Consider the following 27,076-nt stretch of genomic DNA (forward strand, 5'->3'; position numbering starts at 1 on the left):
AGCCACAAAAAAAAAAAAAATTGTATAAAAAGATTTATTGAAATTCATCAATGACAAACAGACATAAAACTGAAAAGTTTGGCTCTTCTGGGAAAAAAACTTGCAAATGTATTTATACAGATGAAATATTGACTAGGAAATACAAGTCACTTCTAAAGCTATTTTAAAGAGGGATATGAAAGTAAAACTGTACATTCACTAGGTATTTTCAGTCATTTTACTGACTTCCACTAGGTAAGAAAATACAATTTTGTATTAGTATTTCGTGCTTGAGTGTATGAAAAGAAACCTTCTACACTACATGCTGTACTGTCTCCTGTATTTAGGTTTGTAAAAATTTTCAAAGTATATAGCACAAGTGGAAGTCGTTTCTCATCACTTCAGATTGACTAAGTGTCGTTATATATTACAGACCAAAATAGTACACACCTTATTTAAAAGGGTTGAAACATTTTTTATTACAATTTTCAAATTAATTTCACTAGTAACTCAGGAATTAGGAACACTTTTTTATATATATTTATATATATATTTAAATGCCTGCCATTTTCAGCGTATTGGCTGTAACCCAGGCCAAAAAAACCCCCAACAAACAAAAGGGAGAAAAAAAGACCCCCCACCTCCAAAACACAACACACAGAGGGGGACTGCAAAGTAGCCACCCCATAAACCAGATCCAAAGGAACTCAACAAAAGGAAAAACAGAAAGAACACATTTGGTCACTATTTACAGACAGCAAAATAAGAGTTACCTACAGAAGCAGGGAAAGCATTGGCTGAAAATGGCAGTCATTCACAAACAGGCAACAAAGAAATCACTTTATCAATATGCCATTCTCACTCCTGTTGCTGTGGACTGGATGCTTTGCCTAGATCTGCAGCATCCCCCCCGAAAAAATGCTTACAATATGTTCAGTGACCGGCAGAGATGGTAAATCCCAACAACCAGAGATATTTAGCTGTCTCAAAACAGACTGTATGCCTACTTTGGATATCCTCTAGTGATCTTAAGTTTAAGATGTCAGACTATCCACTCCAATAATAAGAAACAAATTGCCACTTGGTTTATACTTACTATTGCATTTACAGTCAGGAACTAAAAGGGACAAAAAAAATTTTCAAAATGAAAAGTAGGAGTGGCAGTAAAAATAGTATTTTCCCTCGCCCACCCAAAACACTTTTCCCTCTCATTCCCACAGCAACATTACAATCAGAAAAAAAAATAAGTTTGGGGGGGTGGGAAGGGAGGAGAATACAGGGTAAAAACAGTCAAATCACAATAGGAAACTTTCAAAACAGGTTATTCAGTTTAATCATCTTCATCACCCTCGTCTTCGGGTTCTCGTTTTCTCTTCTGCCCCTTTTCTTCTTCTGAAAAATAAACAGACTCGGTTAGGTGTGCACCTCGGCATACTATCCTAGCATGATCGTAAAAACAAACAATTCACATAAACGGCTACATTAGGAACTGGCTTAGTACCACAGCAATATATATTCAGATACAGTTCTGCTTTTAAAAACAGCACGTTACTATTTTTGTTCTGTACTAAAGTTTGTAGTATTGCCATACCAATTTCTTCTTCTTCTTCATCATCATCTACTTCACCATCATTATAACCTTCTTCATCTTCCTACAGAAAGATTAACAAAGAGTTTTGTTCAACATCTTTCCCAATCAACAACCTTCAATGGTATCTTGAAATTGAGCAAATCCCTTGAAAGCAGTCTTCCCCCCACATAAGTGTGCAAGTTTATTCCCTAAAATACCTTCCTACACTGGATTCTGGCCCACTCTTCACAGCAGGACTCAAGAGTAGCCATTCGGCCTCCTCTCAGTCTCAAAGAAGAAACCGATCTTCTCACTACATGGTTTTAAAAGCCACACTGATATGTAAACACAAAAATTTAAGTCTTGTTCAGTGAAATCAATGGCAAAACTTCCACTAATTTCAATGAGATCAGGGCTCATTTGTAGAAACAAAGCACTAAGCTTAGTTCTAAGCATTCCAAAGTTACACACAAACACAGGACCTCACCACTTCTGTTACTACTTTAATGGTAGGAGGGAAAGCTGTGTGTGAGAGAGAGAGAAGGGGGCGAGGCCGGGGGAAGAGAAGTCAGTTGTTGGAACCACACACTGAATTCTGCTTTCCATTTTACCCATTCAAGCTTTCTGAGGTTAGACTTAAGGAAGAATTGCTGTACTATAAAAATTGGCACCTTTTTATTTTTAGATAAAGGCCATTGACAAACACTCCCACCTCGAGTCTGAAGCCAATAGTACTTTGTTTTCTACTTTCAGGTTAATCCGATTCTCAAAAACATCGTGACTGAAATCTTATTTAAATCAGTATCATTGTGCAAAAGTCTGGGCTCAGTTTTCCTTTAAGCATTTGCTTTTTGAGACATAGGTTCTTTCTCTCAATTGTTCAGAGACTTTGATTCCAGCTTTTAATAGGCTGTGCGTGAGAAAAGTGGCTAGCTTTGGGAATGTTAACGACAGAGCTGCTGAAAGTTACATCTGTTTTCAACATGATCCCAAAAAGCTGAATGATTTATCACTGGTCACTAGATAGCAGCTGGCTCACAGGCAGATGCTCTTCAAAACCTGTCCACATTTATTTTCATTGCATCTTAGATGAAGGGGAAAAAAAAGTGTGCACTTAAAAACAAAGGTTGTGATGTGGTTTATGTTTCTATGCAGGTATTCAAACCTGACACAGATGTTCCCCCTGCCACGAATCCTTACCTCCTCTTCCCCGCTCACATCCTCCTCTTCTCCTTCCTCCTCCTCCTCATCATCCTCTTCATCTTCTACTACTTGAGCATCTTCATCATACTCCTCTTCTACACAAGCAAGCAAGACTATCAACTCAGTTAACTGTCTACAGTAAGCTTAGTTTTCAAACATTACCAGCCAAATCCTGCCTTCCCACTGATGTAAAAGGCACACACACAAGTACTGCTTAAAGGCAGAATCTAGCTTGTTGCCTTTTTCCAGGTGCAAGGTACAAGGCCAGAATGAATCCTGCACAGAGTGGTGCAATGGTAGCTTAAAGCCACTTGTGTGCCTCCCAGGTCCTGAGCTGCTGGGGGAACATGGGTGGCCCGGGTATAAGTCAGAGCAGACCGGGGGCTGCTCTATGTTATAGCAGCTTCCTACTACTGGCAGTGGGCTTCCCAGCATCATGGAATGAGCAGAACACCTGGTGGTCACAGGGAGGAAGGGGAGGGAAAGAGTTGCATATAGCCACCTGTCCAGTCCCTGGTGATGGGAAAGTTCCCCCAGAGGCTGCTCAATCCTCGCTAGGCTGCAAGAGCAATGTGAAGGGGGAAATAATCCAGTGACTTGTACGGATTTTTGAGAAGAAAGTTCAAGCATTTTCACTCAGGTCTGTATTTATACTGTGCTCAAGAGATTTTTGTCCCCACTGAACCCTCTGCCTTGTTCTGTCAGTGCACCCTTCTGCCAGGCAGTGCTGCAGTGTTTACTGTATCACAACACAACAAATTCTGCACTCGAGGAGAAAGTGCAAGTCCAGCTATTCTGTGTGCTTTGCTTTTCAGCTTGGTTTGAAGAGTCTAGCAAATTCCCAAAACCCAGCCTGACATTGGTCCAACTAGTAAGCCAGATGCCTCTGAATGCAGGCTGTCGGGGTGAAGCAGAATGGCACAATATACCCCAAGAGAACTGGCATGTAAGTTTTCCTAACATTCATAAAGTTACTCCCTGCTTCTGCAGTGCCTCTGACAGTGCTGGCCCCAAGCAAACTTCAGCATGTACCTTCTCTACTCCTTTGATCTATCTCAGCCATTGTTTACTTTGTCACTGATAATTCAATCTCACACTTCCCTATTAACCAACACTTCAGCCTCACTCACTGTCCCCTAATCCGGTTGTTATCTTCCATTCTCAGTCTCCCTTCCCCTCCCCCTTTACGAGGGTCTGTCCTATCAATCTTTAATAGCTATGTGTGCTTTGCTTCTGTCCCTGCAATTTTCAGTCCCTGCCACAGCTTTTTCAACTGGAAATGTGGAAAATGCCTTGTTACCTCCTAACTGTAAGAGGCTTGGAAGATGGAGAGCAATACGCATCTCCTTTCAGTTTCTCTTAAAAGTTTCTCCCTTCTGTCGCTTTCTCCATTCACTGCCCTTGTGCTTGTCTCAGTCTCTCTCCTGGCCAGACCTCGCAGCACTCTCTGACTGAAGCTAAGGGGGTGCGTCTCTTTTAGGCCCTGCCTGGGCTACCCAAGTCTAGCTTTTCCTCAGTCTGTGGAGGAGCCACAGGTACATACGTAAGCCAGGGAACGGGAGAACCCTTCTCTCACCAGCAGGTCAGGTGAATGGGTTGCTTTTGGAGAAGAAAGGAGCATGCACATCAGTTGGCTATAATCTAAATATGCTAAATGGAGCTAGTAACATACCATCTTCATCCTCCTCTTCATCATCTAGGCCCTCCACATAGCCCTCTGCATCGGAATCGGGGGCTTCTTTGTCATCCCGGTCATAACCGTCAAGATATGTGAGTTGTGGGAGGAGCTTGAACACATTTTCTCTGTAGTCATTCAAGTTGGTTACCTCGCAATTGAAAAGATCTAAACTCTTCAAGTTTTCTAATTTTTTCTGTAAGTAAAAATGGAGGCTCCATCAGAGACCTGTCTTGGGAGGACTTTAAAAATGGAAGGGCAGCCAGTTAACACCCAAAAGGTACATATTGCGGCATGTAACTTCTAAGGATAAAATGGAACGTTTTAAATCAGTATTCTTTGTTCACAGATCTCAAAGCACTTTACAAAGCTCTGTATCAATAGTGCCATGTTACAAATGGGAAACTGAGGCATAGAAAGAGGTCAAGTGTCTGACCCAACGTCACACAGGGACCAGTGCCTACATAACCACCAACAGCCAGAAGAAAACCAGGGGGGAGGGGTTTCAGCTTATGTTCAGCTGCACAGAATTTTTAGGTAGGAAAAGGAAGCAATGGCACTTATAAACTAAACTAAACACAATAAAAGAGAAGTGTGGTGGCTTAAGGGTTTGCCTTGGATGCTCTGAAAGATTTCCCTTTAAGATCTTAGTCTGAAGGCTGTCGAGCAATGGTCTCCTATGAAATTGTGGAGGTTTATTAGTTTAGAGCCCTGAAATTGCAAGCAGGTGGCAGAGGCTCATGGCCACCCTGCCTGTCGTGTATAGCTAGCGATGGATCCCAGTGACATAGGAGAAGCCTCAGGAGCATGAGATTTTCATGGAAAGATATTAACAAGGTAAAAAGAGTGAAGGTAAAAAAGTGATAAAGCCTGCCCATAGCCCTTAATTCCTAAGCACAACAGTACTATCGAACAAGAAGTGAGGGGCACCGGGCTGTGTTCTGAAACTGCAATCTAATCCACTTTTAACCCAGTGGTTGAGATGTCATGAAAAGAAGAGATTTAAAGGGGTCCATCAGGAAAAGAGGGGATAGTTATGAGATCATGCTGCCAGGGCTGTGCACCAGCTGTGCCAACGGGACAGCTCAGGGGGACTAGGTGCCTCTGCTAGTAGAAGCCAGCCATGAACAGGGGTAGAAAATGGAAGTCGGGAATGGCCCACAAGTTTCCAAATCAGGGACCTGTTAGCAGAACTTTGTCCGGTGGAGGAGTGAGGCTGAGGGACAAGGTCCATGGCACCAAATACTGTAAAATAAAAGATGTCGTATTTCTTCTCTCCTGACGAGCTACCCTGAAGAGTCAGATTGTTCGCACTTTTTAAGTATACAGAAATGACTGGCAGCTGCCTTTCACACTTCCAGAGCAGAAGTGGGACATTAATAGGTGCCCAGCTAATGTGAGGACACCCTTACTGTAAGTCTCAGGGCTCTTGATTAATTCCAGATGGGCAGTCCTGGAGACTGCAGCCCCTCCTCTCGTCTAAGGACAAGCGGAGTACAGTGAGCCACCTTTGTGTACATCCCCCCATCCAATCTCAGCCATTTCTTGATGGTATCATTTTTGGAGCAGAGAACGTAGCAATAGTAACCTTGGCCCTTCCAGTTCTTGGGTTTTCTTTATACAACAAGTGCGCTAATTAGTATCAAACACAAATGGGGAGGGAAGAGGACTGTGATGTCACCAAATGCCCACCAGAAAATGGACTGAGCCCACCAACACAACTCATGGAGTAGCCCAATGAACAGCCGCCACAGAGCAACTTTTGATTGCAACTGTCTACACTAGACTTGCACTATCAGCTTCAGGACTAAGGACTCCATATCCCACTACAAATTCCCCCTAAGCCACACCCATTCTCCGCCCCTTCTGTCTCCGCCTCACCTCACTCTATGGATGTGTACTGACTATCTGATGAGCACTGGCCACTAGAGAGAGGTGTTATTACAGACACACAGCCAATATATTACAGTCTGCCTCAGTTAGATGTGGACAACCTCGCATTCTATTTGGGGTGTCAGCTTGTAAGGGACCTGTCGTCACATACAGATCTAGGGGTTTTAACTACACTTAAAGCACTTTTTGCTGACACATTAACTCACCAGAGGTTCTATTGTACTGAGATCTTTTATTTTGTTGCCGCTTAGGTTTAGATGTGTGAGGTTTGGACACTTTTCTGCCAATACTTCCAGTCCTCCTGAGATTCTGTTATCGCTTAGTTCGAGCTAGAAGTCAGACAAAGAAATAAAAATTAAAGAGATTTTAAAACAAACGCAACTGAGCTGGTTAGAGGAAGTTCTTATGTGAACGTCTATTTTGCACTTAATATATTGCAAGAAAAAATATATAAAGAGAGAAATACAACACGTGGCACTTCTTTATTTACCTTCTTAAGTTTGTTTAACTTTGGTAAGTTTGCAACTGAGCTTAGGCCTACGTTGATTGTACTTAAGAATTCCAGCTCTTCAAACTCATCTGTGAGTCCTTCAATTTTGCCTTCATTTGACCTACAGTTGTCAAGAACGAGTTCTTTAACCTGGAAAAGACAAAATTCAAACGTCTTAAAATGTTCATCCTACAGTCAGGTACATATAAATGTTTAAACAGTTAATTCACAAGCAAAGCACAATAAAAACAACTTAAGCTATGGAACTGAATACAACAGTTTGTTGTTCTACTTTGCAACTGTGCCAGATAATGGTTATTTCCAGCTTCTGCCAAGCACTGTTGTTTACAATGCTAGCTTAACATCTCACGATGAATTTTAGCTACATTTCTCAAACATGATTATTAGAGAGAGACAAATGAAGCAAACCTGAACATAGATGGCATTCTGCAACTGGCTTAGAACCAGTTCTATTACATTAAAGCTAGTTTACATGATTTACTAGTGGTTCCTAACAACTGTTCATCAAAGTTACTGCTAAAGACATTTTAACAATAGCTTGGAATATTCAAGACTTCATTAAAAAGAGCCTACAGCTCTGATAACTTCTTGCCTGTCAATGCAATACATCAGTCATTTAAAATACCATTTTCTGCATTAAGAAATCATCTCAATTTATTATAACAAGCTATTCAAAGAAGTAAACTTTAATTTTAGACTGCCGGCTGTAGAGATATTTTCTGAGAAGTGAAACAGGCTGACTAATACTATGGACAGCTATATTTTAGGGAGCGCCTGACTTTCCATGGCACTTGTAATCCTAACTCCACTACGTACTCGCAAGTCTCTCTCTCAGTATTCTGCAGGCTTCAGAGTTCTAAGGCGAGGTTTTCCCCACAGAGGTGGGTTTTTCTTGAAGAGTTTATAAGGCAGGCTTCAGATGTTTCTGGAAGGGGTAGCTGATATAGCCTGATTCTCCTCCTGCGCTCACCTGAGCATGTATGGATCCTGTCCCTTCTGTCTCACCCTCCCCATACCCCATACTGTAGAGAAAGAGCGAGCATGAAGGGGAACAGAGGGGGGAGGAAAAGGAGGATGCAGGATTTGCCCATGTGGTTGACCCTGCCCCATTCAACAAAAGCTGGGATAAATTACTGTATGGGAGCTCCTTGTTGATAATCAGACCTTAGGAAGCTGCCACCTTCAAATGACACAGCTCAATGCTCAAGAAAGGATGCAGTCCTTTAAGACGAAAAAGCCCACCACAGTGATTAAAGAATAAAAACAGTTCATTTTTAACCAAAATCCTCATGCAGTCTTCCCACACTTAGTACATCCCTGGTAGAAACATGAGCAGGATACACAGCATGAGCAGTGACCCACTACAGTTAGGAATCTACAGTAAATCCTCCCCTATTTTGCCAGAATAAAGAGTGCAAATACTCCCCTATCAATACGCAAGTTATGAGAGCAAGTTCTCCCACACTGAGAGACGAATACATCCCTATGACTGCATTACTGAGCCCTGCACAATATAGGTTGTCAAGGAGTACCACAGACCATTGACACTCAGGGTAGGGGAAAGGCTGGAGGCAGAGCAATGTTTCAAAACTCAGAAATAGTCAGAGCCCCCTACTGTGACACAGAGCCTGAGAAATCTGGAGAATCTTTTGTTTTAAAAGCAAAGGGGATAGAACCCAAGAGAGTTTGCAAGAACCACAGAGTTAGCAAGATGAGGAAACCTTCCTTTGCATACATGAGGCAGTTAATATGCAAATGTTTCTTTTTTTGAAAATGGCTATTGCAGTAATCCCATAGCAGGAGATTCAAGTCATTGTGATGTGATTTGATGGGTGCATCAAACTGCTTTACTAGAGATTTAACTCCATTTTATGTTGAATCTCTTAGTCGCCATTCTTGCAATGAAATCCATGTGCTGAATTCAAGGGGGCTCCGTGCAGGTGAAGGGAGATCTAAGATGGTATAGGTTGACAAGTGATGTACGTAATCAGCGTTTCAACAGGAAATGCAATTTCCAGGTTTCTTTTCCCAATATCTTCCCCAGAAGAATGATAAGCAAGTGTACAAGTTTTGCAAAAGAATCCACACACAGACCAGAAGACTCTATTAAGTTTTATGTATTATTTCCTATATAAATGTATCACTTTAATTTTTTTTTTTAATTAAGGCAGGAGCAACAAACAAACCCAGAAGTATTCAATAGGCAGGTCCTTTTGCCACAATACTTCAAGATACCATGTGGAGCCTGGTTAGTACCTGGATGAGACCAATCCAGGGGTAGAAAACTCCCCAAACAACCAGACTTCCATATAAAGCAATGACGGAAGCTCTGCTCCAACACAGGTCTAGGGTACTGATCAGTACAGACTCTGAATGGTTTGACGTGCTAACTTGCAGATGAGAAGTAAAAAAACAGGAGGTTTTAGTCAACTGTGCTCATTTACAAATAATCACATAAGCACTTTTAAAAAGAATTCACTCCAGTGACTGGTTCAAATTCGAATCTAAGTAGCTACATCCTTCCAGCCTACCTAGTTCCTCCTGCAGTTTCAAACTAATCTTACAAATTTTCACCACTTGTCCTAAACTAAATAAGTTTCTACATTTAGTTCACAAATGCACATACTTTTCAAACGGCTCTTCCTACTCGAACCCAAGCAAGAAACTCTTACATTCACCCCCTCGATTTTCCCTTTATCGGATCATGTCTTTGCTGAGCAGGTCAGAGGGCCTTTGCCTGCCCCATTTATCCCCTGCAGCCTGCCCACCCACCAGGCACTAAGTGGTTTTGGAATCCACCTTTAAAAGGAATCTCTCCTATCCCTCTAACCGGGACAGCAAAGGAAAGGTGTAATGTGCTGAGCATGGGGCTCCTTTTCCAACCCCACCCTCAGCTGGGTGAGCAAGCCCATCTCCCCTGAACTGTTTGTAGATTGCAGCCTCAGGCTTCACCACTGCAAAGCGTACCAGGAGTAAAGACTCTCCCTGAGGTCCATTTGGATCCAGTTATCGGAAGGCTATTAAACTGCAGGGGGTGACAGGGACGACACAGCCTTGCACTCCAAGGTGAGAGTCCAGGCAGAGAGAGTGTGCCCACAGCTCCAAGAGCTGGCACCAAGATTAGGGGTAAGATCTGGCCTGCAACCCACTTAAAGGGAAAATGGTGCATAAGTCTGAAGCTGAGGGGGGGGGGGGGGGACTCCAGAGTCTCTTCCCTCAGCAGTGAAGGGAGGGGATAGGAGAGGAAGGACACATCAGAAATGGCAGCAGAGGAGCCAGCCTGCCTCTGGCTTAGTTGGGGATCTTGGTCCTTTTCTCTGTGAGAGAAATTTCATTCAACGAAATTTGTCAGTGCAACATTACAGTGGCAAAGTTAAAAATCATTCTGAAATTCAAAAGTGAAGGATCCCACAGCAAGGCTGGCTTCACCACAAATAAACAGGAATAGAAAATACCACAGGTGTACAATGGGACCAAGGTAACATGGCTGCATGACACCATGCACTGAACTTCCTGGCTTCATTTTGTTTTCAGTGCATAAACTCAATTTTGCATTAAGTTTTTCATCTGCACTTTTACACACAGCAGCTGACGCAACCAGCCTGCAAATTTTCCCACAGGTGTTATATACCCCATGTTCGTTTACCTTCCACCTGCCCACATGTACTTTCTCCTCTCTTCCCCTTTCCATTCCTTTCTCTCTTACTTTGCCTCTCCTTTTATCTTTCCCTTCTCTAGAGCTTATCCCTTTTTGTTAAGGCCTTGGCTACACTGGCGCTTTACAGTGCCGCAACTTTCTCACTCAGGGGTGTGAAAAGACACCCCCTTGAGTGCAGCAAGTTACAGTGCTGTAAAGCACCAGTGTAAACAGTGCCCCAGCGCTGTAAGCTAATTCCCTCCGGGAGGTGGAGTACGTGCAGCGCTGGGAGCACTCCCGTGGCAGCGCTGTGGAGTTTTGAGTATAGTCAAGCCCTAAGAATCCACACAGCTGAGGTGGTCTGACAACGACCTCTCATCCTCAAGAGGGCCCTGTTTGGGAAGGCACACATATCTAGCATATCCTATTGCCCAACTAAACCAAAAAGACAATAATCACTATTGGAGCCCCAAGATGTGGGCACAGCATACTCCCTCCCCCACAGGCTAATGGGAGTTACATGTGGACTAGGGCAGAGTGTAAGATATTTACATACAGTGACAAAAGGCAGGTTTACTGAGAAGGTTCATGGAAGAAGCCACTCCCATTAAAAGTATCTCACTAGACTAACTATCTACAGGCATGATGGAGATTTGCAGTCTTTTTGCACTAGACTATTTTCTAAATGAATCTGGGTGGTTTTGTGGAAACTGGTCTCAGACAGAGCGCGCCTATCATACTTCCCACTGAACATGCTGAGTGTGTCACTGAGCTCTTTGTTTTCACACACAGGACTTCTCCCCTTTTGTTTCACTCCAGTAAAAACACAGCAGATAAGCATTTCTGGATGGATGTAGTATTCACCACTCAGACCCTAACCCTCTTTACAGGGCTTGTTATACACATCAGAACGTGATGAATGGGCTCTAACCATTATGAATTAAGAGCATGAGAGTCTGCTGTATCATATTTGAACCAATACTGTCTTACTGGAGCCCTGCAGTTCAGTCAAACTAAGGAAGACACTATCACTTATGAGAGGTACAAAGCTACCCAGCGTTTCTCAAAATGTGGCTACCAAGGGCTTTTTGTGTGGCCACATCCTCCTGGGTAGTAACTGGGGGGGGTGCGGGGGGGTGCGGGTAAGCAGCATTAAACATCCAAATATCACTTTTCACAGAAACAGAAAAAAAAAGCAGCAACAAAACAGAGACAAGAACACGCAAAGCACATTATTTGTTTCTATTCTGTTTAGGTCCAGTAATGAATAGAGAAAACTGTACATTATTTTTGAGTCTCCAATAAAAATGTACATAAATAAATTATAATGATTTGAACATGTATATGTGCATATGTTTGTTTTTCCTAAAAGTGAATTATTTTAGGAAAAACCTGTCAGCAGCGACCAGGAAGAGTTGGTGGCCACAGTCTGAGGCCACCAGAAATTTTCTTGTGAGACCTCCTGAGCTAGACTATGGAAGTAAGTTTCCAGAAATCATTTTTACATGGCTGTGTAAAAAGATGAGAGACCCCCAGTGCTCAAAGCCTTCTAGACTCTAACTGTTCTGTTCACTGCATGATGCACAAGCAAAGCAAACTACTGGTACAAGTTGTGACATTTCCCCTCTCCTAAGTGTCCCATAACTGCGATATAGCAAGGCGGCATACCACCAGCACTCAGCCCATGCACCGCACAGAAAAGCGAGCATTCCACATGCTCTCTGCCCAAAAATAGTTGATGTGTTCTGGGAAACAATGCAAGAACAGCACACTGCAGGCAGCTGTAACCACCAAAGAGAACATTATCCTTCACCATCTCTGTATTGAAGAGGGTTCCTGTCCCTGAGCCAGCGTCATATGGCCATTCAACTGCCAGAGCAGCTGGGTCACACACCTGAACTGCGGCAAAGGAACATGCAATAAGCCTAGTGGAGAGCCAGCCAGACAGATTGGTTCATTGGGATCTATGGTGTGGATTGTTAAAGCCTCTGCCTGCAATGCAACGTGGTGCATTGGGGGGGGGGGCAATGACTGCTGCATGGTTGGGACTGTCTGCGTATCTGCTCATGGTATGCAGAGCCCTAACTGGTTCTGAGGCTCCATCTCGTCTCTATGTCCCAGAGGTCTGCTCTGGGTGTTCCATTTCCCCATTCTTCCACTCTGTGGCCCGCCAAACGGCCACCTGCTGTGCCAGGTGCTTCCTGGTGGTACACACACTGCTGCTTGGGTGTTATTCTGTGGTTTGCTAGTGTCAAGGCTTGCTTTTGTGTGGTGTTCCAAGAACCATAAATAGGTCACTGCTCCCTCCTCACCTGACTCCTTACTTATTTCGGTGGCCGCTCCAGTTTCTATCTCTGGTGTTGGCAGACTCTTCCGGACTGACATCACCTTGATCCTTCATGTCTGTCCACTTTGCATGCCTAACTATGGATTACAGTGTGTCCTGTATCTCTCCGTACCTTTGATTACATCACCCCTTGCAGTACTCCATGTTTGATAACCAACAGAATCCAGAGTTTTCTCATACAGATACTGCTGAGCTGGAATTGATATGCAAACTAGATACAATCAACTTAGATTTGAATAGGGACTGGGAATGGCTGAGCCATTACAAACATTGACTCTATCTCCCCTTGTAAGTATTCTCACACTTCTTATCAAACTGTCTGTACTGGGCTATCTTGATCACTTCAAAAGTTTTTTCTTACTTAATTGCCCTCAGAGTTGGTAAGACAACTCCCATCTTTTCATGCTCTCTGTACGTGTATATAAATCTCCTCAATATATGTTCCATCCCATGCATCCGAAGAAGTGGGCTGTAGCCCAAGAAAGCTTATGCTCAAATAAATGTGTTAGTCTCTAAGGTGCCACAAGTACTCCTGTTCTTTTTGCGGATACAGACTAACACAGATGCTACTCTGAAACCTCTCAGATAGATACTGTATTAAGCTGTATTCGTCAATGCTTATGCGGCATTCTTGGTTTGCACTGATGCTCATTTCTCAGTTAACAACAGCCCGTTGTATGCACACAGGCACTATATTCCATGGGGACACTCATACTCAACTTTCATTACACATTCTCTGCACAGTTTACCTGGCACAATTTTTCTCCTTGCTTGCTTTTCTGCATAGGTGACAAAGACCCTAACACAGGTCAGTTTACTCTTCTGAAAAACGAATATACTTTGTCATACTGATTTACACACATGCTATAGAATACAGACATGTACATCAGTATTTTCCAATGGGTTTATGATATGGTGGGTTTTTTACATTAAGTCTACATATATATAGTACAGTAACTATAAAGTTACTGCTCCAAAGAGCCTACAGTTTCACTCCTGCAAGCACAGAGCAATGTTTCAAAAGCAACTAGGCGCTGCCAGTGATTAAATCCCTGAACTGTAATCCATGACAGACCATCAAGACTAGAAGAGCGACATAAACGATATTACAAAAACCACACCGTTAAGGATCTGTTTTTAAACAGGTTAAATAGCAAGTTTACTAGTAGAAAGCCAAGGATCAAATTCAGCCACACCACTCTACTGACATTGGAGGTAGGGACCTGGTAGATTATCAGAGCATCACACACATAAATCCCATCCTGTATATTTGGCTCCCTTGGGACAGAAAACGGCCACCATTCCACATGGCTACACTACCCACAGAGCAAGGGGAAGCATACTCACTCGGTAGGTACCACAAAGCTCTTGGCCAGTGTCTGATCTACTGGAATTATCAACTGCATTATGTCCCTTCCTGTCCCCCAATGCCTCATGTCAGTGCCAGATGCTTCCTTCTCTCCATCCATAAGGAGAGGGGAAAAGGTCTGTGACAAATGGGAGCCTGCTCAGTTCTTTAGATACATCTACAGAAACTATTTCTCCTCCAAATGTGGGAGCACATCCCTTTGAGCTTTTGGGCTGGGCAGGAAGTCCTGCCCCTGCATCACTCATAATTAATGATGGACACCCATCCTTTTAGGCTGTCAAATCAGATTTTTCTACCTCCAGCACTTAATTCCAGATCAGTGATCCTGTAGGCTGGGGATCCTCTGGCAGAAACCTATCAATTTGTTCACCTCAACTGCAATAAACTGTTTTCTGGCACAATCTGTCATCGCAAGCAAGAGCAATTATCCTTTAACATATTCCATGAAAAGGACACAATACACTCCACGCTGAAAGTTTTGGTGTGTTGGGGGAGGGTGAATTCTGTGAAACTGTCCGTAAGTGTAATGAAAGTAGGACAGCCCATCATGGGCACTGCTCAGAAAAATCAGGGGAAAGAAAAAAAAACTGATTGGTGAAGAGCGTTACATTCTCAGTGTTTACAAGACAATCTTCTCCTTCAAAGTTACTTTTGCCACACTCTGGCAGAAAGGATTAAATTCTTATGGATGTTCACTTCAGATACTATCTGGAATGTGGCATCAGGACAAGCTTCAGTGCTCACCCTATTAAACAGGCTGCACTAAAGCTGCAGCTGCTGTGAAGCTTTGCAAACTCTTGGTGCAATTATGCAAACCTCTGCACTTCCTGCTCTAAACCAGCAACCAAAATGAAACCAAGCGAGGTCTGGAAAGGTTCTTTTCTCTTTTAATCTGTAACTGTAAGCAGCATACATGCCATTTGGAAAATACTGGGCATTCAGAGGTGGATCCTTAGGGGTGCATTAGCTCTCTGCTTGGCACACCCAAGGAGAGGTGGCAGAGAGGCATTATACCACCTTTATATACCGTTGGGGGCAGCCAGGACCCTGTATGGCCCCCAGGTCAAGTTAGAATAGCTACTGGCCTATTAGAATATATGCCAACTAGGACACACCTCCTAGGGACTGTTCTGCCATTCCAGGATTGCCAGAGCTCAGCATACTCTGGCCATGTTCCTCTCCCATCTCTGGCATTCCACCTACATGGAGAGAGTAGGGGTGGGGGGAGAATAGGTTGCCTGGCATAGAGTGTGCTGGTGTTATGCCACTAGGCATTCCCTTATAATGGGGTAATCCTCAATTACTCCTTTAGCACTGCTCTGTGTCTCAAAGGAGATGCAGCTTAGGCTGGACTAAATCTGAAATTTTTCTAACCTACATTTCAACAGATACAGGAAGGGTTCTGATACTTGGAACCTCCCCCAAAACAGACATTTAAATATAACCACTCCCCCCCCCCACATGCCCCCTCCATCCCTCCCAAACATGAGCATGTTACTAAAGATTTGGTTTTTATCTGAGTCAGGATAAAACTAGTAATGTTTATATTTCAACCACCAGGCCTTTGACAAGATGAAACAAACTGGTTTCACTTACCTACTTATCAGCAAATATCATAAGCATTTTAAAACAAATGATTAAGAAAATTGGCGGTAGGAGTGCCACTTACCTAGCATGGAGCCTGGTCAATGTTATGCAACACAAACGCAGAGAACGCCACATATCAGGATGGGACACTTCCGTTCTGGGAAACCACACAGCACATACCCCTCCCATCCTGAGTGATGAACAGGACATCCAGCAGCTGAGGCAGTGGCTCCTGGTCTTAGTAAGAGGGGACACTCTGAATGGGCCCAATGTACATACTTTAGAACAGGGGTCGGCAACCTTTCACAAGTGCTGTGCCGAGTCTTCATTTATTCACTCTCATTTAAGGTTTTGTGTGCCAGTAATATATTAACATTTTTGGACGTTCTCTTTCTATAAGTCTATAATATATAACTAAACTATTGTTGTATGTAAAGTAAATAAGGTTTTTAAAATGTTTAAGAAGCTTCATTTAAAATTAAATTAAAACGCAGAGACCCCCAGACAGGTGGCCAGGATCAGGGTAGTGTGAGTGCCACTGAAAATCAGCTCACGTGCTGCCTTTAGCACACATGCCACAGGATGCCTACCCCTGCTTTAGAACTTTGGGAGGCATTCAGTTACCACATTATGGAAACTGTGTATGGACCAAGAGAACACCCCAAAGACATCTTCACTATGGTTAATGTCCTACTGAGTTCAAAGGTGCCCTTTAAAAAGGCAGGTTCAAACCCTATCCAAGATGGAGATCACCAACACACTAGGACTGATTTAATATATGGACTTTTGGTGCTGCCAAGTTCATGAATGCTGAACAAATGAAATCATAGACAACACTGGAAATAAAAATGACCCATTCACATCTCAAGTTATTTTATTCACTTGGCACCTGTATTCATTGAATTGGAATTCTGAATCTTTGCACAAATGGCATATGAAACACAACACTGGACTTTAAAAGCTTCTATCTGGGGTGGTCTTTGAATGGTGCAGCCCCATCAAACTTCAGTATGTTAACACCTACACATCCTTTTGCTTGGAAGCTCCCTGTACTGTTTACTTAATCCTAAACTACTACAACCAACAATTTCAGCATGTGCATATTTGAAGAGCTCACTAACTTTCGTATCATGTTGGCATAGTTCTCTGCTCACTTCACTCAAGTTGTGAGTACGTGTGTGTGCACAAAGACCCCAATAGTACCTTCTAGTGCACTTAAGTTTTTTTATATTAATACCATAACGTTTAGCCACAATGAAATATTTGAGCATTACGAGTTCATTAGTAAGAAAAAGCAGTTTCAGTTACTAGATCAGCTAAAATAAAAATAAAAATACAATACACCAACACCTTAGCTCTAAAAAATTATCCCAAATCTTAACCAGCCTAGCATTTCGTTTTTGAATTATCCATTGTGAATACAGGAGGGTCCACAGAAAGTGAGTTAAGGATTCAGACTGAATGACTAGTCAGCAGGCGTAGGAGTCACAGGTTACCATTTTCTGTGGCCTGCAAACAGCCTGAAGGGGCATCCTGGCAAGGCCCACTCTTCCCTGGCCAAACCCAATGCATGAGGGCCAGCAGAGTGTGTGCAGGAAGAGCCACGCGATCAACTCTACCAAACTGTTCCTATACATAGGGGAAATAATTCGCCAATAGCCAGTTGAACTGGGTTAAAGGTTGTGCCATCACTCTGGTCCATTATCAGTAAATTTCCACTCTAACATTCTGTACAGTATATCACTGTCAGCCCAGAAACCAACATATACATAGAGAGTCAAAGACAAGATGTTAGAACTAAGTTCCTATAGTGAAGTTATAAGGAAGTCTGAAGTTTCAAATGAAACAGGAAAGTGGTGGGAGGGAGGGGAGGAAGAAAACCAGTGGTATACACCCCATAATCAAAATTGCATAGATTAACTACATAGCACCTCCAATCCAAAACTTCGAGGGAAAAAAAAAAAATCTATGACTTTAGTAAAACTTGCATATATTTTTAAGAATCATGTCACATGAGAGCATGCTTCCAATTGAAACATCTCAGTAACTATCTGTATATACACAAGAATATGCACCATGGTAGTCAATAAGTCAAAGAATACTGATAAAAATGTAGCAAGCCCCTTTATTCAAGGGCATATAGGCAGGTTTTTCTAGTTTGTTTCTTTTATAAAATTACTTATAGACCAGCGCAAAAGCCTTAGAACAATGATACTCAGACTGAGCCTTATGAGCCACAAGTGGCTCTTTAATCCCTCTCCTGCAGCTCTTTGCAGCACGTGATATTAAAACTGTGTGACTTAATTATTAATCTAAATTATTAACATAGTAAGAGCTTCCTGATTGGCTATTAACCAACTGTAGAATACTTGGTCAGTCATGTTGCTGTGAAAATGATATATATAATATGTAAATGAAACAATGAATTCACAGGACTGTGGCTCTTTTGGGGAATACCGATTGCTAATTTAGTTCCTGAACCACTGAGGTCTGAACACACTTTGTTTGAGGGGGCCTGGCCTAAACAGTGATAGGGAAGTGATTAAATTGCTTGACTTTCGAAACAAATGCCCCCATCCCCCATTTTTTTTTTGCATCACTTTGAGGTTTGCTTCCATCTCCATTTTCCGGACGCAGGATGTCCTAGTGGATAGAGCACTGACTGGGCCACAGAAGACCTCATCTCTATCTCTGGTTCTGCCGATGGCCTGCTGAGTGACCTTGGGAAAGTCACTTCTCCTATCTGTAAGATAGGGATAACGATGCTTGCCTCCTTTGTAAAGCATTTTGAGATCTAACAGTGGAAAATGCTATAGAAAAGCTAGACATTATTAAATGACCTCAGCGTCACACAGTAAACACACATTCAAATACCCTGTGCACATCATAGCTAATTTTAAAATAGTTTAATTCCAAGTTAACATTTAGCTAGATTGCTGTACACATTCTGCGGTCATTCAGTACTGGAGCAATCATATCTGCTACTCTCATAAACTTGGCATGAAATTTATTTCCTGCCTTAAGTCAAAGAAAAGTTTCCTAAAAATGTTAGCATATTAATCCAATATTAAATCAATATCTTGTCCGAAAAGTTGTAGGTACTGAGTACCATGCAAGCGAAATGTCCCACTAGATTTACTGAGACATGCTGTTTCCAACCTTTTTAATACTTGGAAGTGCCCGATAGGCCAGTCTGACTGAAAAATTCATGCTCCAATAATGAGTCTGCCTTGTGACTCTTGTTACACAGGTTGAAGTGAAGACATGAAGACTGATAGTAGGTCCAAATCCTAAACATTGTTTAGATTTCTCTCAGACTACTCATGTAGGTAAGGGCTGCAAGATTGAGCCCAAAGAGTTATTAATTAAAAAAAGAGAGAGAGAAAGAAACAATATATTTGAAGAGAAGAATGCAGGAAATGAATCCTATAGTTGAGGGAAAAATCTAGCAGGAAAGAAAGAAAAGCAAGGTTAGTGAGTTAGGCAAGAGGCAGAAAATATGAGTTTAGACATGTTGTTTGAAGAATGGTAGGGTGAAAGGATGGCAGAGGAAGAAAATGAAAATGGTTTGTATGTTACAATAACAACAAGTTACAGTCAAGTAACAACCAGCAACTCCAGCTAGGCCCAGCAGCAGAGAGTAACTGCTAACTGTTCTCATTAATGAGCAACCATACCTGACTCCAGACATTTCATTTTACCTGGCCAAGGTCTTTATCCCCCAGTCTACTGAGACCTGCCACAGCAAGAAAAGTCCCAATGTTAGTGTCAAGTTATGCCAGCTCTGTTACCTCCCAGTCCGTTCACATGGAATTCCAAACATGCTTCTTCCACACCAGAGATTCTGGCTGGGAAGCCAGTTGAGTTCATAGCACCACTCATATCTAAAGCTTTACATTGTTTAAATCATTTGAAAAAGTGGTTCACACTTGAAACGTAAGTAGTTACATTTTTATGGGCCCAATTCTTACCTTTCCCCGGCCTATACGGTTCCATTAGGAATGTACTTACTTATCCAAAGAGGTGGAATTAGTAAATCTCATCCATGTCTATGATTATTCCTAACTGAGGTGCACTACATACAGAATATCGGTTTTTAACAAGGCGGCCATCATCCTTTACGCTACAAATTCAGTACCTTTAAAGATGTACGTGTTTGTAGACACAGTCCTTAGGAATTCAAGATGAATGAAGAGGGGAAGAATAGTGTACCACAGGCCCTGAACTATTACCTCTAAAGTTGCATTTTGAAGGTCTATATGGTTAAGCTCTAAATATTGGCACATCTTGGTGCACAAGTAGGGCAGCGCAGCAGACAACAGATTCTGCCCATTGATTTCCAAGATTCTCTGTGTGTAGATCTGGCTGCAGGACAAGTTATCAGATTCAGGCTTAAGTCAATCATATTACGTAGGCCCTCAAGATTCCATACTAATGAGCTGTTCTTCCCGCTGCGTGTCTCTTTTTCAGCTTCTGGTGTCTTTTTTTTCCCAAAAATTATTTCTTCATGTGACATAATGCAATTTTTTATACCATTATACGGAGTCTTGTTAACTAAAGTGCACTATTTTTGTTCTGATAACTTTATCAAGAGAACCATATTTCAAGTTGATGTTTTCTTGTTCTGCACACACATGAATCATCCTACACCTTACATAAGAATGACTGCATTTGAGATACTGATAGCCGCAGGGGAATTCTGAACAGTTGAGGGTGAAATGTCAGGATTAAGCCACACAATAAAAATCTAGAAAATCCATCAGATTATGGCAACACTATGGACAGATTAAAAAGCTAGCCAGCAAGTTTTTATCTTGTACGTACATAGATCCCTTCACATGCTTACAACCTGATCAAATTTAAAAAGGAAAAAAAAAAAATGTCTAGACCGCTCACTATGAATCGCACACACAAATTCTGTACCTGTGCATGTTCATTCTCATCCAGGATTCTAGATCAAATGAGGTACATATTTGCCTCACTATGTTTCCTTCATACCTACCTGTTTCCAATATCAGTTGTTCTAACACGAACAATTTATTCACTTTACTAAAACACCCCTTCTGGGGATCCAGCAGTACAGATGCAGAGATATATAGCCCCAATATAAACTTTTTGAGAACTTTGCAGAATACCAGCAGGTCACAAATTCAGAGAGACTGCTAGTAGCTGCGTAAAATAGTTAGAATACCTTTCATTTTTTATTAAGCACAAGAGAGAGAATATTTAAACGAAGACACTAACTTGGATTATTACTGTGGCACCTTATAGACTAACAGAGGTTTTGGAGCGTGAGCTTTCGTGGGTGAATACCCACTTCGTCAGACGCAGGCAGTGGAAATTTCCAGGGGCAGGTATATATATGCTAGCAAGCAAGCTAGAGATAACGAGGTTAGTTCAGTCAGGGACACCTCTACTGCGTAGAAACAGGGCCCACTTCTCCCTGACTGAACTAACCTCGTTATTCTCTAGCTTGCTTGATTTCCACTACCTGCGTCTGACGAAGTGGGTATTCACCCACGAAAGCTCACGCTCCAAAACCTCTGTTAGTCTATAAGGTGCCACAGGATTCTCTGCTGCTTTCACAGATCCAGACTAACACGGCTACCCCTCTGATACTTGGATTATTACAATGCTTTTACAAGAATGCAAATCTTTAAAGAGACACCAACTTAAGCCATTTGTTACTGCAATTAACATAGTAACCATAAAGGACTAGAGGGGAAAGTTATATTTTAGTTTACCATCTGTATTTCATAGGACTTTATAAGTAGTCATTTTCACTGTTTTCCCTTTTGTTTGTGTAGGTTTTCCACACAACAGAAGAGAACAGACATAAATAAAACTAAACAGAAGTTTTTGGCAGGGGAATCAGAAGCATGTGGAAGAACTGAAGTAACCTTCAACATTTATTTTAATTGACTAAATTTCAAGTGAATAGTGTCCTGTTTAGAACAATCATTAAGTTTTTGGACTAAAGTAATCAACAACATATCTCTAAAGCATAAAAAAGACATTTTAGCACAATTTCAAACACACATGCAAGATCTGTGTTGCATAGCCAGACAGAACATTAAACTGATAATCTGCTTTACAGCCTTTGTATTTAGCTACTGAATTAGGCTATATACAATACAAAGAAACAAGAGTGCCCAAAAATCTGCCCACAAAAGCTTCCTCCATGTAGTTCAGTAGTTACATTGCCATCTGATGGCTCTCTAGTAACCTGTGTGAAATAATCTGTTCTAATTCCAAGTGGACAGGTGCTTACACCAGAAAATGACTACCATAAGTAAGATAAGCTTAGATGTGTATGTGTATAGCATATGAACTACTTTTTCAATATTAAACACAGTGGATACAGAAGAAAAGGAGAAAATTCCAGTAGGAAAAACTGCATAACCACAGACTGTACAATACATAGAATAATATAATTTCAGGTACCAACCAATTTGGCACCTTTCATTAATACTAAATTCATGTTTAACAAAGAAAAAAAGGGAGGGGATGGGGCTGCTATGCATTCCATTATATATTTTTATTTATTAATATGTATACTAAACCTACAGAATTATAAGATTTAAAATCTCAAAGTAACCAGCTCTGTTACACAGTATTAAGCAGTACTATAATTCATGTTTGGAATACATCTCTCTACAGCCAACAGAATATTAACATAAACCCACAAAGGTAATGAAATTCTGATATAATGCTTCACTACTCCCCTTGATTTGCAAAATCTCAACCCTGGCAAGGGGCTGATGTAAGCTAAATACCACATGGGCTGCAATACCAAGGCACAAATGGCTCAAAAGCTTCAGTTAAATCTACTTTGGTTTTGTAAAATGAAGGCCAATTTTTCAGAGTATATTTCTTTTAATGGTACTTTTTAAAAAAAAAAAAAATACACTTCTACTCTGATAGAACAGAATTCGGATATAACCTGGTAAAGCGGGGGGTGGGCGGGGAGGAAATGTGCACTCCGGCAGATCAAAGCAAGTTTGCTATAACGCAGTAAGATTTTTTGGCTCCCGAGGACAGTGTTATATCGGGGTAGAGGTGTAATAATAATCCCAATGGAACAATATGACCAGATACTGGTAAAATATGGATTATAGTACAAATATGTACGGGAAACCATTAACCTGCCAGAGAGTTACCGAAGATACGGCATCATCTTTACCTATGTAAACTTTTAAAATTTAGTCCCCACTTTATCTAGTGCCCAGAGGCACAGGTTCACTCAATTTGAATTTCAAAGGGTTTTTTGAAAAGTGGCAGGCCCCAAATTGTACGCTTGATTTCTCCATGACATGAGGACGTATATGCACATCAACTGGTCACATTCTAATGGGTGCCTTTGGATTTGGTTGGTAAAACAGTGGTGCTCACAAACATCATTCCCCCTAGTTATCTTTAAAATAAATATGCATAATGAAATTTAGAACAATTTTAACTATAGCATTTGCTACCTGAGTTTATTGTCAGAGTCAAAAGACTTTAAACAGGTGACAAAGTAACATGTTAGATAACTAACACTGTATGACTGGCAGGGTTTCTTTACCCACAAAATATCTGAGTTATACAAGTGCAAAAACAACAAGGAATCTGGTGGCACCTTAGAGACTAACAGATTTATTTGGGCATAAGCTTTGGTGGGTAAAAAACCCACTTCTTCAGATGCAACATTGTCCCAATCAAAGGCCTATTAATGTTACTCTCCACTAAATCAAAAGCACAGAGAGAAAAGTAAACCAAAATCTGGTTTAAAAAACTATTGTTGCTAAAACGTCACACTTAGCAGTCTGGAGAAAATCTTTACAGTTAACCCTTGTTAAAAACGGGGAGCGTGAAGAAAACTGCAGATAAGCCTCAAGCGGCGCTCGCTGTTACTGCTACATAATCCGTGAAAAAAACCGAGACCTACCTTCCCGCAGGGCCCTGCCCAGGAAGAAGGCATATTCCCAACTCATCAATAATGCGCTCCCCTCCCTTTGGAAGCTGCTGCAGGCATTTTAAAGCCATCACCAAAAACCACTATGCAAACGACCTTCTATGTCTGCTTGCTTCTTCCAGCTCCGGGGAAGCCACAACTATCGGGATTTGGACAACGAAGAACAACAAACGGGCATTAATGCCCGCGCTGACGACGGGTGGGAAGGGGAGACGCAGCCAGGTGCTCCTGACTTCCCAGTCTCCTCCGAACGTTAGTCACCGCGCCGCAGAACGCTCGCGAACACAACGTTCCATTTCCAGCTCCCAACGCTCCATTTAAAGATACAGGCTCCTCCACGCTGCCAAGAGACGCCTTTGCAGGGGAACAAACAAGCACTGGGATTCTCCCCTCTGCAGGCAGACACGCACACCCCTACACCCGGCCTGCCTCCCTCCCTGGAGACCCCCGCCACATCAGCCACTCTGCAGCAGTTATTCGGTTGGAATAGACCGTTGGTACCTTGCTGGGAATCGCGCTAAAAGATTTTTATCTTCTTTAAAAAACATCCTCCTCCCCTCCCCCCCCACTCAGTGACAACAGTGACAAAATGGCAGACCTGAATGCTGGCAGTCATGTTACACACACACACAGCGAGCCCTGAATGCGCCCTCACTGCTTCAGCCACTTAATCGTTATGATTCTACATCCACGACCTGCCCTGTAACAAAACATTAAACTTTTCTCCCCCCCCCCCCAAATAATCACCATTATTAGGAAACTGCAGATCTATATAAGCGTCTCATTTTATAGTTTGTTACAAATACTAACATTTAAAGCAACTCCCCACACACACACACACTCCCTCCAGAATGTAACAAACAAGGAATGTTTGCTAACTGCATCAGTGGTGGCTTTAAGAATTCCCTCCTTTATTGTATTCGCACGGATCCTAAAGAATAAATCGCCTTGGTTTCATACCCCAGCCTTTTTCTCCTTTGCAGCTCGATGGAAAAAAACATGGCGTCTCGTCCTACTTCAGGTTTACTGTGGTGCTGCCAACGCGATGATACAAAGTTGGGAATGATTTCATGGGGTGGAGGGAGGGAAGGAGGGAGGAATATTTCATCTCCCCGGCAGAGATGTAGGGACGGAGGCCCCTCATTAGGAAGCTCCTCCGTTTGCTCTTTGTCCCCTTTGCACAGCTCTCACAAACAACAAGCCCTCGTGTGCTGAGCTAGCTGGCACATACACACACACACACACACACACACAGTGCCACACAAGGGAGCACTGGCAGCCCCGCTCATGCAGCAACCTGCACACACACCCACCCCACTTTTTATTAATAGGTGTTGCTGCTCAAGACACTAGCCAGCTCAATACAACGGAAACACCCTCCTCATGTTGCATCCCCAATACTTTTTTCAGTTTAAAAAGAAGGTTACGTAAATCTGCCCAGCTTTGTCCGTCAGACATTTTACTAGCGATAGAAACCCGTGGGGGCAGCTCCCCGCTGCCCCGGAGACGTACACTTTTTGATTTCTGGAGAGGTATGTCTTCATTCGGTCCTATCTACGCCCAGCGCCTTCCAACCAAAGCAGCCTAGAAGTCTGGATGAGGGAGGCGAATCGTTTGGAGAACACCTCCCCTTCCCCCCAAATATCAAACTATATTAGCATTTAAGCCATTACATAATGACCTCTTCTGCCTTGGCTTCTAAAAAATCCTTGGCCAGATTGGGGGGTGATCATTTTTGGGGGGGAGGGTTCCCCCCAGAGACTGGCTATTTACTCCATGTGTTACACTAAAGTTCCCTAGACGCCCAGGCTGGGAAAAGGCGCTTGCAACGATCCCATACACCGATGATTACATAGAAGAGACGAGACCGGTCACCTTTGCGCAGCACAAAACACCAAATTCCCGTCATAGGAGATCTAACACATACACGCACAAACACAGAGGCAACCTTAATTTCTCCTTGGGTGCATCTGGCAAGAGGTTAGGGGTCTTCCCAAGTTGGGTTTCCCCCACCCCTCTCGCCTTTCTGTTGCAATCGCTGCAGGATTAGTAAGAGACAAACAGAAAAACGAGGAGAGGTAACTAGGTTTTCTCGTGTTCGCATAATTTGTACCCAACCAGCCATGGACTATTTTTGTCCTGACAAACTTTCTTGTTCTCGTTTATTCAGTCAGACGCTGAACAACAACCTAAGTCCAGCCCCGAGGAAAAAAAAACATCCAGTCTTTTTGTGTGTGTGGATGGAGAGGGGGTGGAGAGTGGATTTATTTTGGCTTTTTTTTTTTAATGAAAAGCTTGCGATACTGTCAGCTGGATCAGATTTTAAAAACCCGTGAACATTTGTTTTAAAATCCTATTTTTTGTCTTCTCAGCATCTGGAGAGGGAGAGAGAGAGAAAGGGCGCGTTCATGAGGACTACAAAGTTACAAATATGGCTCCCCAGTCTCTCTTGCCTGATCACTGCAAAGAAATGAAGACGCACTTTAAACTAAACCATTTTCAACTCACTCACAGTCCCTCCCTGCCCAACACCCAGTACAAATATTTGCAAACTAAACCAGCCAGAGAGAACCACCAACTTATTTTCATTTAATGCACTGCAAGCCCCTTTAATGCATTTCACACCAGCAGACTCAGGAGCAGCTTATAGTTTTCCCCTAGACCACAACGCGTGCGCCTTTGGGCACCCCAAATTGTGTGCACAGACACATACACACACCGGTAGGCACCTCAAGGGCAACAGCGGCTTCAGCAGCAGCTGGCACGGGCGTTACCTATTACAACTGCACCCCTAAATTTTGTAATAATTTTAATACACCCCCCAAAATGTGGGATGGATTTTTTTTGCATTGCTTACATCTGAGGGCGTCCTGTTCCGCAGCTCTAAGTGGATCCTTTTCTTCATGTCCATGTCCCTGGTTAGCAGGAGTCTCTCGCTTTGCTCAGCTCCTCTTTTGTATTGACACCAGTGGAGACCCCCCCCCAAAGCCAGCGCGGTGAGGGACTTTGAGGGCTCAACCAGCTCCGCTTGGAATCCCAAGCCCCAGCACCGCAGCTAACACTAACCTGATAACAGCGGAGGCGGGCACTCTCGGGGGCTCCGCTGTGATTGACACCTCGATCGGCCAACCGCGACGGCGCAGCTGGCCGCCGGAGCCAATGGGGCGGGCAAGGGGCGGCGGGAGCCAATAGGGGAGCGGCGGAGCCGGCCAGGGGACAGCCCGAGTCCGAGCGAAGGATCACTCGGTGCTGGTGGCTGATGGGGAAGGAGCGGCGGCGGCGGCGGCGGCGGCTCCATGGTGGGGACGGGGGCGCAGCGCTCTCCCCCGGGCCTGGGGGAGGTGCCGTGGG

The 27,076-nt window shown here is 42.8% G+C and overlaps 1 protein-coding gene across 4 annotated transcripts; it reads right to left on the minus strand.

The window, feature by feature from the left end:
- Positions 1 to 20: 20 nt before the first annotated feature.
- On the minus strand, positions 21 to 26,795 carry ANP32A (acidic nuclear phosphoprotein 32 family member A). 4 transcript variants are annotated; one of them, XM_075069748.1, is made up of 7 exons: positions 26,583 to 26,795; positions 6,811 to 6,960; positions 6,527 to 6,649; positions 4,425 to 4,623; positions 2,750 to 2,847; positions 1,571 to 1,631; positions 21 to 1,365 (listed from the first exon to the last, which is right to left on the minus strand). In XM_075069748.1, the coding sequence occupies exons 1-7, from the start codon at positions 26,634 to 26,636 to the stop codon at positions 1,310 to 1,312; spliced, it is 741 nt and encodes a 246-aa protein (XP_074925849.1). In that variant the 5' UTR covers positions 26,637 to 26,795; the 3' UTR covers positions 21 to 1,309. The 4 variants fall into 4 exon arrangements, with proteins under 4 accessions (XP_074925849.1, XP_032620183.1, XP_074925850.1 ...); XM_032764292.2 differs by having other exon boundaries at positions 21 to 1,368; positions 26,583 to 26,794; XM_075069749.1 differs by lacking the exon at positions 26,583 to 26,795 and adding an exon at positions 24,324 to 24,356 and having other exon boundaries at positions 21 to 1,368.
- Positions 26,796 to 27,076: the final 281 nt, after the last annotated feature.

The sequence above is a fragment of the Chelonoidis abingdonii genome, chromosome 9 (genome assembly GCF_003597395.2).
Source record: "Chelonoidis abingdonii isolate Lonesome George chromosome 9, CheloAbing_2.0, whole genome shotgun sequence".
NCBI lineage: Eukaryota > Metazoa > Chordata > Testudines > Testudinidae > Chelonoidis > Chelonoidis abingdonii.

What these genes read in the sequence shown, in the direction of transcription:
- ANP32A (XM_032764292.2), bottom strand. Translation starts at nt 26,636, where the DNA reads ATGGACATGAAGAAAAGGATCCACTTAGAGCTGCGGAACAGGACGCCC. An exon ending in GGAACAGGACGCCCTCAGAT is followed by an intron (nt 6,961 to 26,582) that starts GTAAGCAATGCA and finishes TGTCTTTTCCAG; the next exon opens with GTTAAAGAACTCGTTCTTGA. An exon ending in ATGTGAGCGGGGAAGAGGAG is followed by an intron (nt 1,632 to 2,749) that starts GTAAGGATTCGT and finishes ATCTTTCTGTAG; the next exon opens with GAAGATGAAGAAGGTTATAA.